A 16,243-nucleotide genomic window follows, 5' to 3' on the forward strand; every position below is an offset into this window, starting at 1 on the left:
GGGAATGGGCTCCAAAAAGCTGGCTGATGCACCAGGGATATATCCTGGTTTCCACTGCCAGGGGCCACACAAACAGACCAAGCTACACAACTGTCTTCAGTATGCAGAGGGTCTAGTTTGGTCCCATGCAGGTTCCAAAGCTGTTGGTCTAGAGTTCGTGAGTTCCAGTGAGCTTGGAAATCTCTGTACATTTCCCCATTATGATCTTGACCACCCTTGCTCATAGAATCCCTCTTCCCTCTCTTCAACTGGACTCCCGGAGCTTGGTCTGGTGGTTGGCTGTGGATCTCTGTATCTGTTACTGGATAAAGGCTCTATGATGACAGGATAGTCACCAATCTGAATCCAGGGGAAGGCCAGTTCAGGCACCCTCTCCACTACTGCTATAATCTTCTTAGTCATTCTCTTGTGTTATGAACCACACGGGTTTCTTCCCTTCCTTCTCAGATCATCACCACGTTCATGGCTCTTTCTTGCCTCTTCATTCTTCCAACATAGTTTTTTACAACTAATATTTGCATGGTCAGGATTTACTACTGACTTTAGCGTGGCCGTGTCAACAGTATCCAGAATCAAGTCACAGAGCATCCCATTTCTTTCCTCTTCTGCAGAATATAGCTGCATTCCTTTATTCTATAGAGTTCTCTAGTTCATGCTTTTGAAGATATAAATCCCAAAGCTTCTGGGAGAGACACTTGGCTACACCAAGTGGGAGAAACTATCCCAGAGACTAATGTATTGATTCTTAGCTTTCAACTAATCCTACTGGCTGAGCTATACCATTATTCTTACACACCCCAAGTTCTGAATGCCACCAATTCTTGGTCCTTTTGGGAATATAAAATGCACTGAGGTTCCCTGTCTGAGTCCGTTGCTATCATTCATTTTCCTTTTCTTGATCTTCATAGATGATTTTGCCACTGAAAAATCTCCCATTTTTCTCATGTCAAGATAGCATGTGCTCGCCCACCATTGTTTAATCTCAGAAGTGTTACAATCATTGATCACCCTCGCTGGGAGACAGTTATTTTTATAGAAAAGATGAAAATTTGTTGTACCTGTCATACAGCCCCCCTTTGTGATTTTTATAAAAAGAAAAAAGAAAACTAAGCCTTTGTTTCTGCAGTGAATCCAGTCACATGTCAGAAAGAAGGCCAAGAAATTAACCACATGCATAGAATGCTGCCTTTTGCTTTTCCGATCTAGGCTCTGGGAAGGCTCATCAATCAGACGGTGACAGGGCTGAACAGTATGGGGACAAGAAAGCCAGCATTCAGGCTGACAGAATATGTTGGGTATCCTTGTTTTGCCTTTTATTAACTTTGGGTCTTTGGACAGCTATGCAGTTGAACTATATCATTCTTCTCTGTAGAATGGAGACATCCCAGGGCTGCTATGAGGAATAAGTAAGAAAACACCCACAATCACACAGTGCCATGTCTAGCCCAGTGGGGGACAAATTCCTATTGCAAAAGCTCAAAAGAAAATACCAATGTCAAAAAGGCTTCAATGACAAGGGCTCACAGGACAGAGACAGCCAAAGTTCTCCGGCTTGACATGTAGGTGGTGGCTTTGTTGGAAGGTAGGAGCTGTGATTCTGGACTGGCTGTGTGGGAGGGCACCAGGGTGTGGCTGTGTTCCAAAACACTGTCCTTTTTGTTAGTTTACTCCACTTCATCTACTATAATAAATCATTCCATAGTATCGCAACATTAATGGAAGTAATGCCTGGTCTAACGTACCGTCAATGTTTCATCAAGAAGCTAAGAGAATGGGCCTAAAACTGTTCACCACATCCAATCAGAGGAGGCCATTTCTCACTCAATGAGGTCTGCAGTGTAGCTGCACAAGTGAAGGCATGCATGCCTCCTACAATGGAGCAGTGGTGCTCAACCTTCCTGATGCTGCGACCCTTTAACACAGTTCCTTGTGGTGTGGTGACCCCCAACCATAACATTATTTTCATTGCTATTTTATACCTGTAATTTTGCTCTGGTTATGGATGTAATATAAATATCTGATATTTCTGATAGTCATAAGGGGGTCATGACCCACAGCTTGAGAACCACTGTGATAGAGGCTAACTGGACACACCAAGGACATGTATGCCTCTCAAGATGGAGGTCCCCTTCTGAACACAGAGATTTCATGAAGGGAAAAAGGCAGAGAGGGGATTTTGTACAAAGATGGTGAAAGAAAAAAATCAATAAAGCAATGGCAAGCCCTCAGCTTCACCCAGAGCCCGTGTGTGTTTGAGGAGAAGGTGCCTGGATTTCCCGCCTATGCAACACCATTGTAGTGAATACTGGATTTTTAAAAAATACATTTTTTAACATTTATCATTTGAGAATTTCATACTGTGCACTTTGGTGTGAGCATTAGATTTTTGTTATCTAGAGAGTTGCTTAAAATATTTCACAAGGCTTTGTGTAAAGTAGTGAATGATCACCATCTTGCTAACATGTGCTGAGGTTCACAATGTGTTCTGGTTATATATGTATATATGTATGTGTGTGTGTGTGTGTGTGTGTGTGTGTGTGTATGCATTTAATACGTGCATCCTTCTACAGAGAGTGGCAGTTTGGCCTTTCAATCCTTGCTCTTGACCATTCTCCACATCTTTAATCCATGCAATGGTCTACTCAGCACTTTGTATTCACTGTCTTATTCAAAGGCTCCTTTCCTGGAGGGCATAGTGCTTAGTAGAACATTGCTGATAAAGACGCCTTATCCATCCATGCAACAGATACAGGCATTGAATGAAGACCTCGTGTGTGCTGGGAATGTAGAGAGGCCTTGGGGAGTTTCCTCTCTCATTGCAATGAATACAAATCCTGGCTGTCCTTTTTGTCTTTGTTTTTCTTTTATAGTAAATTATGTTTCCTTGGCTTGTCAATTACTCGTATTTTCTAGGAAGAAACACACTCAGTATAGTGATGACTACTTGTGTAAGTGCAATCAGAGCTCCGAGGAGCTGACAAGTGTGTGTGTGAGAAACTTGTACATCCCTCCTCCATCTGGAACAGCGAAACACAGCTTCACAAACAACAGTTGCACATGATGGGATGAGATTCAAGACATTCTTGAAGCAGTTTGCGGGTGTTTACACTGCACATTAATAAGTTTTGATGTACCTTGCCTGCCGATGAGTGGATATCCTCTAGACACCCCCTCAGGAGTTTCCATCGCCATGACCAACACTGCTTTAATCACAAATTTTACTTAAGAAAATGTTTTTCCCCCCTTTTGGTTATTTGATGTAAATAGATATTCTTCAAATTTGTTAAATAAAAAATTTGATTTATTCAGTATCCATAAAAATTGAGGGCCAAGGAAATATTCAGTAAAGTGCTTGCCACAAAAGTATGAGGACATGGATTTGATCCCAGAACCCACATAGAAAAGCCAGGTATGGCATCAGGCACTTGTAATGCCTGCCTTGTGCAAGTGCAGACAGGAAACGTTGGGGTTCACTGGCCAGCGTGCGTAGCCTGATGAGCAAATTCCAGGCCACTGTGAGACCCTGTTTTAAAGACAAAGGTGGACAACTACTGAGGAATGATATCCTAGTTGGCTTTTGCTTTCCACACTCATCACACACACACACACACACACACACACACACACACACACACATACACACACACACACAACTTGAGATGTCATTCACTCACTATAACATATTTGTTTTATTCACATGTCGAATCATTTTAAGTTATACTGCAGGACGGTGTTTTACACGCTCTAAGTGTTACTTCATTTTGTAGTAACTTTTAACTTCCCTCGCAGAAGGCTCCCGGGGTGGGTAGGTGAGTGGACAGTGTTAGACACCTGGCATCTTATTCCTGGACAGGCTGTGCAATGCAATGGTACTTATTTTAGTAGCACGGTGGATGTGTGTGGTTCACCATTATAAATAAAAGTGCAGTTTTAGTGTTAAATTTATACCATTAAAGTTGAACTGGACAGCCTTATTTCATACTACCCAATTGAGGACTCTTTTTATTTATTTTTGCCATAAGCACCGACATAAACTCCATCCAGCAGTGTGTTGAGGCATTTTTATTTCATCTCATTATTCTTTCTTGAAGGGGACAACCTTGTGGTCATAGTCCCTGCCTCTGTGTCTCCTTGGTCCTTATGCACTGACCACTGGTTTCATATGCTTGGGGGCATTTATTGATAAACTCAGTCTGTGGATAGTAAGAGTACAAAACAATCTCGATTTCTATCCTGTTCTATAAAGGTCCACCGGGACTGGAATTTTCAAAGTAGATTTATCAAAGCATTTATAAAACTAGATCCCTAGGGAGGAAGAGAATTAAGCACATTTGTATATTATGCTTTTTCATTTTGGTTTGGTTATCCAGACCAGGTACCATGAGTGATTCAGGAATTCATGAAAAGGCATTGATTGAGTCTCGTGGAATAGATTACAGAGACAGGGCAGACTCAGAGAAAGTCTTGAGAATATATAAAAGTACTTTTTGAGTTAGATTACCCTTTCTTGTATTCATTAGAGAACAGCACAGAACATAAACGTGTAGAGAACCCATATGTATATTTCTGCTCATCTAATTATTCATCTAATCATTTATATATTGGTATGTGAGAAATACTGAGTACTATAACTTGCTGGACAGCATACAAAGTATACAGATGTTATAAAGACTTAGCCCTATACTTCATGGAAGTCTTGCTTTTATTTATATCCTGTTTTTTGTCTCTCTTCTCTCTTCTCTCCTCTCCTCTCCTCTCCTCTCCTCTCCCCTCCTCTCTCTCTCTCTCTCTCTCTCTCTCTCTCTCTCTCTCTCTCTCTCTCTGTGTGTGTGCACAAGTTTGTACACATGCATGTGAAATCCAGAGGTTGGGATCTGATGTCCTTCTTAATCATTTTCCACTTTATTTTTTGAGACAGGATCTCTCACTGACGTTGGAGCTCACTGATTTGGTGAGACATTCTGGCCAGCAAGTCTAAGTGAGCCTGCTACCTCCAGCTCTTCAGTTCTGGGACTACAGATGTGTGCTGCTGTGTCCAGTTGTTTACATGGAAGCTTGGGCTCTTTCAGATCTTTATGCTTACATGGCACACATTTCACCAACTGAGCTCTCTTCTGAGCCTTCATGTCCATCTTATAGAGAAAGAAATGCAACTGCAGAGAGAACTTGAATTTGCTGATCTCCCTCCCAAGGCCATCAAATGCTGGCTGTGCTACTGGTTCCAGAGTTTCATAGGGTGACACTGAAACTGGGGAAGAAAACTGAAAATACTCGCCATACCTGTAAACCCTTTGGCAACGGAATTCTACAGCATCTTTAAGTCCTAATATTCTAAGAGAAGCCCATTCTACTTACAACTGATGGTTATTCCAAGCTCCACGCTGTGCTTCTTAGGCAGTTTTACATGAAATGTTCCACTACTTGGGATGACAGACTCTGTAATTTCAAAACAGAAAACAGTGTTTACAGGACACAGAGGACACTGGATATTGGGTAGGAACAGCCTTCCAAATTCAAACATTTCCATCCTGGAGAGCTGCTCATTAAGACTCTGGAAGTTCTAACATGAAACATTCTATTACAGGAGGAGGCTCCTTTAGATTCAGTGGTAAACAACTCACAAGTCTCAGGAAGTCCCTGAAGCTTATAAGAAGATCAAGGTCATTTGACTACTAAAGTTATATAAATAGTAAGAACCTCTGGGGAGAGAGGGGACATTGAGTTGTGTGACTGTTGTACAGTGAGGACCAATGTTACAACTTTCATGAGCTGTTACCATGCTGGGGTAGGCTTCTCCAGTGCTCAGCTGTTTTGGAGCTGTCCATGCTCCTATAACTAACCACTCAGTCCTGTAGGTAACCCCAATAAATTCAACAGTTTTTCAACTTGGGCTTGGGTAGATCTGTCATTGATGCTCTATCTGTAACTGTTACTCTCTGAGATCATCAGTATCCCTACTTTAACTCTCTGGTGATTGCGATGTAGGTATCCCTGCCTCACATCTGCAGCAGTTCCTTTCTTCCCAATACCCTCAGCATCTCTTCTACTTTACTCTCAGGCAGCTGCAGCTTTCACATCCCCACCTCAGATCTCTAGCTGGCAGTCAGCCAGTAGCTCCTCTCTCCATCTGTCATCTCACTATCCTGTCCCAGTAGGTCTTCTTTGTGGGACACACAACTCTTTCTCAATTCCCATGGGATGAATTCAAGGATACCCCTAGACAAGCACCTTTCATCCAAGACCTTTGTAACAGTATTGATAGCAAAGGAAAGTGCAGAAGAGGAGGATCATGGGATGACCAAACTAGCCTATTCTTACTGCTTCATCCCTTCACTAAAGCTTAGCTCGCCACCCTCCACTAGGCAAAGATCTACCTACAAAGGCTGGGATGCAGGTGGAACTACTGGGCCTCCAGGTACCTAGCCCAATTTGTTCACTGCATGTGTAACACATTTTTGCACAGCATAGGCAAAAGTTAGGACTGGGCTCATGGAAAAAAGTTAAGAGTCCTCCTTTTTTCATTCTGTCTTAAATTGTTCTTGGCCTTTTGTCCTTTCCCTTGAGAAGTTTAAGCAGTAAACTTTTTACAAGCCCAGAATCTGATCTTCCAATTTGGAAGGTTCACCGCAGAGCATTAAAGGAGAGAACACAATAAAAATTTGATTTCCCTCAGCCCCTCCGGGCTGCTAGGAAGTCACCTGTAAAAAAGACCCCCAAATTGCCCATCCGTTGCAGTGGTGTGGCATGGTCTTTTGTCCCAGCACCCTCTTTCTGCTCTGTTCTTACTTCAGAGGGGTGAGTGAATCTGCTGACATTCATAGTTCCTCTCAGGCTCTTAAAATCTCTCTGGGACCAGGCCAGTGTCACAGACTGACTCAACACCTTCGCCTTCTGTACTCAAGGAACACGCTGATGTTCCAGGAAGTGGACCCGCATACATGTAGTCATTTATCCATGAAGAATTTGCACATTTCCCACTTCCTAATGTTATAGTAAAGAATGGAACCCATCTCTAGTTAGAGACAAGCCTTGGGCACTCCCTGCTTATGAGTTAATTCAATCTGGCAGTTCAAGAACCTGGCTACGGGGGTCACCCCTTAGGAAGGTGAGTTCACTTTAAGATAATGTACTTTCCCTTCCCAGAATTCTTACCCACTAGCGCAGTCTTTGTGAGCCATCCTGGAGTTCAGATGGGTCTGCCTGTATTCCTGTGCTAATAGAAAGACCTAACTATTCCTTTCTCTCCTCTTTTTTCTCTTAGATGTGAGTCAGAGCCTATGTATGCCTTCAAACCCCCTAATGCCCTAGGCTTCCTGACCACTCTTCTAAAAGTCTCTCTTACCATGTGACTACCTGTCACCATGCAGCTAATGTCCATGTCAACTTGTCCCCTCCATTCTCCTCCCAGTATAAGAGCTGCAGGGTTTATAGCTTGCAGGCTCTGGGGTTTTTATTTCAGACTCTAATAAACTGTATCTACCTTCTACTTTACTCCTGTTTTTTCATTATTGAGATGGAGAACTCTAAGAGGGGACCCTTATTTTCCCAGGATCATACGCTAGCTCTCACAAGACTCCCTGAGATTGCCAGTAACATTTCCTTCCTACCTTTGAATCCTTCAATCAGCCAGGAATATGAACCATTCCTGCCCTCCTAGACAGCACCGTGAAGGAGGCTTGAGGCAGGCATAATTATTCAGTCAAGCAATAGACTTCAGAAAGACCAGCTAATTTTGATACACTGGGGCAGAAGGAGAAATGAAATAACTAATAATTATGTTTTACTTTCTGGTATCAGATCTGTCTGGGCATATCATAATTGTTTTCCAAGTATTTCTCCTTTCCCTGCCTTCCCTTTCCTTCCCTTCTTCCCTTCCCTTCCCTTCCTTTCTTCCCTTCCCCTTCCTTTTCCTTCCTTCCTTCCTTCCTTCCTTCCTTCCTTCCTTCCTTCCTTCCTTCCTTCCCTAAGTCTTGATCATTTAACATTGTAACAACAGAAGAAACCTCTTTCCATTCCCCAAGAGAGCATGGAAGAACTTGGAGTTAACAGGAAAACTGGGAGTGCTGGGTTTTGAAGGGGCTGCATTTGACCCACTTGCACCAAAGGTTGCTCCGCAGAAAGAAGCAAGAAATAAATGTGTGTGCACAAGGAGCAAACAGGATCTCGGAGAGTGCCACGCTTAGGCACATCTGATCGGAGCCCCTCAGGACCGTGAAAGTGTACATATGCTTCCAGAAAAAGCCCCTTTCTGCCTAAACCAGCTGGATGCATTTCTGATGCAGCAACGGAAAGATGAAAACCCTGATGCAAGAGAGATGATGGCATGGGAGCAAGCCGAAGTCTGCCATCCAACTGCTCACAGGCACAGCCAGAATACTCGATTTCATTGCTTAGAGAAAGCCAGCCAGCAGTCCTTAAGAGTGCATGGAGTTTCATTATTTAGGATCCATCTCAGATATGGGAGGCTGTTTTCATTTCTCTATTTTAAGAAAAAAAGGTTCTCAGAAAATGGAGAGGTACACAATATGTGTTTATATTTCTGCCTCTGTGTATGTGTCTAACTCCCACAAGTGGGGACTTGGAGTCACAGAGTCCAGGGAACACTGACCGAGAATAGTTGCTACTGCAATGCTTGGTTTCATAACATTTTTACATTTATTTATTTGTATGGTGTTCCTCTCTCCTCCCTCTCTCCCTCTCCTCTTCCTCCTCTTCTCTCTCTCTCTTGCTCTCTCTCTCTCTCTCTCTCTCTCTCTCTCTCTCTCTCTCTCTCTCTCTCTCTCTCCACGTGTGTGTGTGTGTGTGTGTGTGTGTGTGTGTGTGTGTGTGTGTGTGTGTGTTACATATGTGGAAGTCAGAGGTTAACCTTTGGGAGTTGGTTCTCTCCTTCTATCATGTAGGCTCTGGATCTTGAACTCAGGCTCGGTAGCAAGCACCTCTATCCACTGAATCATCTGGCCTGTTGGCTTTTATAAAATTTTAGTGCAGGGAATGTTGACCATGAGTAACACCATTCATGACATGAGAGGACATATTGTGACTTCCTGGAACACAGTAATGGATCACTTTTGACTATATGTGATTTGAAAAATTCACCGTGGCAAATGAGCATCAACTAATGAATCTCTTTGATCAAGCTGTGGCTTCATTTTAATCTTTCCATGCCAACGTGATTTATTTTATAGTTTGTATTTCCCCCATATAATTATTTGGTTGTTAAAGCAGAGGCATATTTAATTTGGGGTTCATAAACAAATGCTGTTAATGAGAAGGTTCCATTGTCTGGACAAACAACAACAGGTTTAGTGTCGGTGGATATAATTCTGAAAACAAATGATGTTTATTTTGTAAGACCCTTGTGATTATTTTGCACTTCCCTGGTTTTGCTTCATCTTTGTTAAAACTATAATTAAAAACACATTTGGGGAAAAAGGGTTCCTTCTTTCCCATTGGTCTGATTTTCTGCCTGGAGCATTCATTGTTGGCACAGTAAGATAACTGCCAGGACATAATTTATTAGCCCGGGCACCCTGTGAGGAGTGTAAATGTTGAACACTTCCCCACTTAGATGAACACACTGGGGCTCTGGTCGGTGGCCAACAGCACTTCATAGGCTCTGCACCGAGATGTCTCAGAACACATACCTTCAGAGCTGAAGTGGGAACTTTGAGACCTTGTGGTATTCGCCATATAGACTGTCATTGAAAGGAATGGAAAGCAGCAAACCGGAAGAAGATGAGGTTCTAGCGTCGTAAAATTCTCCGTATGGTAAAGGATTCCAGTAGAAGAACTGGAATGGTGATGGTGTCATCTTCAAGTTCAGATACTTCACTATTCAACTCGCTAAGGTGTTGGCACAGCATCGTGTGTTTAGAGAGGCAGACTTAGGCAAGAGTGTGTTCACTTTTAACCACCTCTCTGTCATGTAAAATATTTATTAAGTAAAGATAGCCGAGCACTGAAAGCTCAGGGCTGGAACATTCATCTTGATGTGTACAATATTCGGAGGCAGAACTCTGGAAATGCATGGCTTACATCCAGGCAATTAGGCATGACTCCAGAAGGACAGGGCAGTCTGGATAGGGCCTGCATCCACATGCTCCCTATCCGGGCCCAAGTTCTTAGATGACTAAAAAGGATTTGTCTGTTTCTAAAAGTTCCCAGTGATGATTCCAGTAGATCAGGGATTTTTACCTGTAGTGCCCTCCTGAGGGTTTTAAGGCTGCATCTGCATCCATCAAGAGAATAGTGTTATCAACTAGTGATGTCTGCCATGAGCAAAGGCAGAGGGGTAACAGATGGGAACACATTTTTTCCCCCTCAGCCTATTGTAGATGACCTGGAATATCTATTTTGTGACCTTTATTAAACAAGCTGGGTACTGAAAAAAAAGTAGACTTAATAGATACAGTTCCTATTTTTCCAGAGCTTAAAGTTATTAAAGTATTAAATCAACAAATATTAAAAATATATATGTACGTTCATTAAGGATGCATGAGACACCAAACAAAATTCCAGGATATACAAAATAAAATACATTTATAACACAAGCAAATACTTAGATACTGTGATAATCTTTACAAAGACGGCCAAATTGTGCTGGCCATCACACTGCTGACGTGTAGTGGAAAGTTGCCACCAACTGTTCTGCAGTGGTCAGTACAGCCTTCTCCCTGCATTCCAGGTTTGGGAAGTCTGCCCTAATGGTTTCATGGTGGCAACCTCTAACATCTCCTGTGATAATTTTATTTAGCAAATTGTTAACCAAAGAGGCAGTAAAGCAATAGAGGGAAAGGAAGCTGCAAACCAATGGTGAGTCTACCGTTCTCTTTAAGACCTGGGGTTTCCACCACCAGAAACTCAATTTCCCTCTTCATGCATAAAATGAAGATGGTATATATAGGATTATAATAACTCTTTTATCACTAATTTTCTGTCACAGTTAAGTATACTCTGGGGCCATTGGACAGCCTTCGTGCTTGATAACCAAACCTTCTCCGCCACCTGACTGGTTCTTACAAGGTCTTTCTGCTGGGTCACAGGAATTAGAAAGCACACGCTTTAGCAAGGATGGACCAGGATATTACATGAGAAAGGAAGATTGTGGAAAAAAGCAGTCCCCAGAGGCCAGGAACCCCAGAGAAAGTGGACTCAAACCCAGCTCTGACACAAACAGAAGCTCATAACCAAAGTCTCCTCATAGAACCAAATGTATTTCATTAATTCCCTCCTGACTGAGACCTATCTGAATGCTAAGCACCATTTAGGTACTAGAAGTGCATTTGTAAATTAAAACCACAAAATCCCTGATGCGATAGATTTTTCTACTAGGGAAAAGAGAATAAACAAGCAAGAATGCCAGAGTTCTGGACTAGGAAGAACCATAAATGCAGGCGCGAGGAGTGTGAAGGCTTTTATGGCCAAAGACCTATGTGAGTTAAGCAAAAACCAGGCATATAAGGGTAGCAGGGATGGCCGCTATACAGATGCGCTGTGGGATTGTGATTGGCATTCAGGGTACCACATTACTCCCATCCTAAAAGCTCAGTGAACTGAGCTGACGGTGATTTCTTGTATGGCTTTCCTGTTTCCAGATCGGACCATCTGAATTCCCCCCCCCCCCACTCCAAATAACTTCAGCAACTTCCTCACCTGGAGTTTTGCTTGCCTAGTTCTGAAACTCTAAATTCCAACACATCACTTTGACTTGGCCTCAAGTCCTGGCGATTACCTGCCATCTGTGCCTTTTCTGACTCTACCCACTTTTTCTTCACCAGGATTCCTACTTCCTCTAAATCCTTTCTCTCTCATTTCATCCGGCCAATCCTGTGCTGATTCCCACTGTATATCAACTTAGAGGTTTGTGAACACAGGCTGCCGTAGTTAAGAGTGCGGCCTGGAGAATCAGCCCGCCCTAGCACTAACACTGTGCCTCGATGTCCTCTTGACATAACATTGATGAAATGATCGAAGGCACATGGCACTTGGCCGTGTCACAGGCCAGAAGGTAGGCACTCTGACATCATGATCCTCATGTGCTATCATGACAGCTCACCTAGTGTCCTAGCAACAACCTGACCCTCCTGCACTGAGGCCCTTCTGCTGAGCTTTCTCTGGAAGTTTCAAACCGTGGCTCAGCAGGACTATCCCTTTCTCTGCTCTTAATTCTCTGGTAGCTGAAGCTCCTCAAAACAAAGAAAACCAGGGCTAGGGAGCTGGCTCAGTGGTGAGGGCACTTGTTATTCTTGCAAAGGACCCAGGTTCAACTCCTGGCACCCATAATATAGAGGTTTACCATCTCCTCAGGCACCAGGCACGCATGTGATGCACAGACATACACCCAGCCAAAACACTCATACACTCAAAGTAATAAAATAACAAAATATATAAAAAAAAACTTTAAAAAAAACAAACAAAATCAAAAGCCACTCACCAACCAGGCAGAGAACAATAGAACCCCGACTTCTCCACAAGGTGGAGCGCTGCAGACACAGACACCGTGGTCTGCTTGGCGACTCTGCCGACCTTGGAAGTTCTGTGCCACGCGTCTAGCTGGCTGGTTTTTACTACTTTTTTTTCCCACCCATCATTCTAAACCATCTTCGCTCTTTTCAGAGCCCCGGGCTGTCGGCTCCTCCATGTTTACCAGCAGCTCTCAGATGAACTACTGAGGCCAAGGGGGAGCGTCTGTTCTCACACTATTATTCAAATCCACAGGGAGGGACCTTCAACCTCCTGCCCCAGACAAGTTACTTATGACACTCTGGATTCTTCCCCTGCTCTTTCTTCGAGGACCTGATTTGAAGGATCACGGTTCTCTCTCTCATAACTGTCAGGCTTCACCCTGTTCAGATCTCTGCAGCATCAACAAGACACAGAGTAACATCCCGCCTGGACCATGAGTCTCCTCCACTAGCTTCCCATTGTCCATCTCCAGAGCTAAACCTGGCCTTTCCAAACATTCCAAGTCAAATAACCCTGCGGAGAAACTACTGAATAAGGTCATGTGAACGGTGGAGTAGGATTTACCTAACTAAACGCAGCCAAAGTTTGGTGTCTGGGCCCAACGGCAGTTTCCTGTGCCGTCTATATATTCGTGGAGTGTTTTCTGCCAAGTCCTGGGCAGTCAGTGACCCCGCACTCCTCACCCTTCCTACAGTTTTCTCACAGAGATCTAATTTTGGTTCCTCAGATCCCACCCCATCCAGTCACCAAACTCGGACACTTCCTGCTGATGGGACTCAAATTTCCTGCAGCATCTTCATGCCGTCGAGACTCTGGACTTGGGACTGTTTGTCTTCCTAAGTCACACCTTTGTGGGTTCTATTTCTGTTGCTGTACTTTCTTATATATTTAGTGTGTGTGTTTGTGTGTGTATGTGTGTGTAGGTATGTGTGTGTTTGTCTGTGTGTATATGTGTGTATGTATGTGTATATGTGTGCATGTATGTGGGTAACATCTGTGCATATATGTTTGTGTGTGTGTGTGTGTGTGTGTGTGTGTGTGTGTGTGTGTGTAGAGCAGAAGACAGTTTATAGGTGGTTCTTGAAAGGACCAAGCAGATGCCATAACAGGCTGCTCAGTCTTCTCTCAAAGATCAGGTCTCAATTTCAGTTTCCTGAGACTTGAGCAAGCAGTTTCTGGGAGGGCCATGAACAAAAGACATAGTTCTTGCAGTAGCTCCCTTTCTGCATGTACTCTGACTGCTCAAAGTTCAGCCAGATGTTTACTGTCTGGGACCCCTCACCAACTTAGAGTTATGTGCATGAGTCAAGGACAGAGCCTGGACCACTGAGCCAGCCCCCACAGTCAGTACATGCTTGGCCAGTCAGCCCCCATGGCGGCTCAAGGACTGGGATTTGTGCTGGACTGCCCCCAAAGTGATAATTGTAACCACCAACCAGTAAATTCAAAGGTTACATACCCTCACCCAATTAAAAGAGAACAGAGATAAAAATAAACCAATCCAAGTTGCACCCATGCAAAACCCCCCCAATCCCCTGAAGGGCTTGTGGTTTTTGCCTTTAAAAAGCTAGCCACACAAAGAAAGAGCAACTCCTCCTGGCCTCACTGTATTGGGTGTAGGAATGAGTTCCCTGTCTAGACTTGTATCTACAGAATAAACCTTGCTGTTGCATTCTGGACATCTATGGTCTTCAGTGGTCTCTTTGGGGTCATGATCTGGGCATAACAGTTCTCTCCTATCTTTTTTTTTTGTTGTTGTTGTTTTTTTGTTTTTTTTCGAGACAGGGTTTCTCTGTGTAGCTTTGCACCTTTCCTGAAACTCACTTTGGAGACCAGGCTGGCCTCGAACTCACAGAGATCCGCCTGCCTCTGCCTCCCAAGTGCTGGGATTAAAGGCGTGTGCCACCATCGCCCGGCCTCTCCTATCTTGTGTCTCTTGGAGACTGAACTGAGGTCATCAGTCCTGTTGTTGTCAAGCACCTCTGTCTGCTGAGTCAACTCTCTGCCCTGAACTATCTTTATCCCTGTTGCAGACATCAATTCACTCTTAGACTTAGGATCCCCTAGGCAGTGCCGACACCCTCCTGCTCACCAAGTGATTTTCTTGTGCCTCCTTTTCCCCTTGGGGTCACTCTTTATCTCAATGACTTTAGCAACATGGATACCCTGGCCATTTCTTGGTCCTGCTCTATTCTCAGATACACGCCCCGACGCTCCCCATCCTGGGCTCCAAGAGGCACTGTGGACACCTTCCCAGGTCCTTCTCCCACATCCTAAGCTGTACAATCCCATAAGTCCTCCCTTTCCAGCCACTCTTTCTCTTCTCTGATTGGCTGTGAGGTCCTCCAGGAAACATGCTGGTCCTTCCTATTTCCTCTTCCAATAACGTGAACACAGTAGCATCCAGTTCAGTAATTGTACCCGGTGGTGAATCATTTGAGCTTCATACATTCCGCATGCCCCTTCTGGATGAAGACATGAGTAGGCTGGCATTGACTCTGATGCTCTTGGTGGACATGTCACCACACATCTAAAATGGGACTCACACTACTGTCCCCAGACGACCCTGTTCCTGTGTTCTTCTCCTAATCGTCTCTCCTGGCCTCTCACATATTCATCCTCACACCCCAGGAGTCATTACCTGACAAAAACACCATCTTTGCAAGTCACTGTGTCACATCTCCAGAAAGCCACTGCCATTCCCCAAGCGCCCAGCTGCCAACGTCTCCCATTGTTTCAGTGTCTGCCCTGCACATTTCAGAAAGCTTTCCCAAACAAGGTTCAGATTCTCTCAATCTCCTGCCGAAATGCTCCCTGGCTTGGGGACACTTGGGGGCACAACCGCAATTCTCTACCAGGATCCTGCACATCCACTGGACTCCCATCTCCCTGAGCCCTTCTCTAGACCCAAACACAATCTTCGCTCTGATTCCTTCTCTACCGCTCCAGCCACTGTCTGCACCGCAGGCCGATTCCTCTGGCTCCGGCTCTTCATGTCACTGTTCCCTCTGCCTGGAGGGCTGTTCTCCCAGCCCCTCAGCTGGCTTCTGCCTTCTGCCCACATTAATCTCTGCTTGAATGTCACTTCCTGAGAGACTCATCCTACAAAAACAGCTCCCCTCCAGCCACCCTGTGAGTCTCTACTCCGCTCTATTTTCCTCAGAGAATGTACAGTCAAAAACCTCATACTGATAGCTTTTTAAATTACATTTCTGTTTCTCTTAAAAGTTGTATGAAGATAGGGACCTTTTTCTTTCCTGTCTGCTATTGCAGGAGAGTCACTGGCCCATGACAAATATTTGTTGGCATGTGATCCTTGTGTCTAAAGGTATGCCTTTACCTTTTGGTAAAAGTTACTGGGACATGTAGGGTCCATATTTTGCTGTGTGAGGACAACCAGCCTACCATCCTATCTTCCCTCCCATCTTCCCCTCCCCTCCCTCTCTCCCTCCCTCCCTCCCTCCCTCCCTCCCTCCTTCCTTCCGTCCTTCCTCAGTAGTGCTGGGTATCAAATCCAGGGCCATTGTGCACCCTGGGCAAGCTTTGTACTACCGAGCTCCCTTCCCAGCTGATGACGATCTTAAATGGGAACTTGCATCACAGTCTCAACTCTGTTAGCTACTCTCCAAGAATCTCTCCAAGACCAAAATTCCGCTAGACTCCTCCTTTGAGACTAAGACACGCCCTTAGCTTAGGATCCCAGTTTTACCAAGAATCTTCCTGGAAGGTGGGGTACGAGAGAGAGTTAATGGTGGAGATGGGGAGAAAGAAAAAAATA

At 44.2% G+C, this 16,243-nt stretch overlaps 1 protein-coding gene across 5 annotated transcripts in view; it reads right to left on the reverse strand.

Annotated features, from left to right (window-relative positions):
- The window catches only part of Grip1 (glutamate receptor interacting protein 1), a 100,226-nt gene that overhangs the window by 72,538 nt on the left and 11,445 nt on the right, over positions 1-16,243 (reverse strand). For all 5 annotated transcript variants that reach the window (XM_059245491.1, XM_059245490.1, XM_059245489.1 and 2 more), the window contains exon 4: positions 5,356-5,436. In XM_059245491.1, the coding sequence (XP_059101474.1) occupies positions 5,356-5,436 (81 nt within the window). The remainder of the gene's footprint in view (positions 1-5,355; positions 5,437-16,243) is intronic.

Source organism: Peromyscus eremicus, chromosome 18, assembly GCF_949786415.1.
Source record: "Peromyscus eremicus chromosome 18, PerEre_H2_v1, whole genome shotgun sequence".
In the NCBI taxonomy this organism is placed as follows: domain Eukaryota; kingdom Metazoa; phylum Chordata; class Mammalia; order Rodentia; family Cricetidae; genus Peromyscus; species Peromyscus eremicus.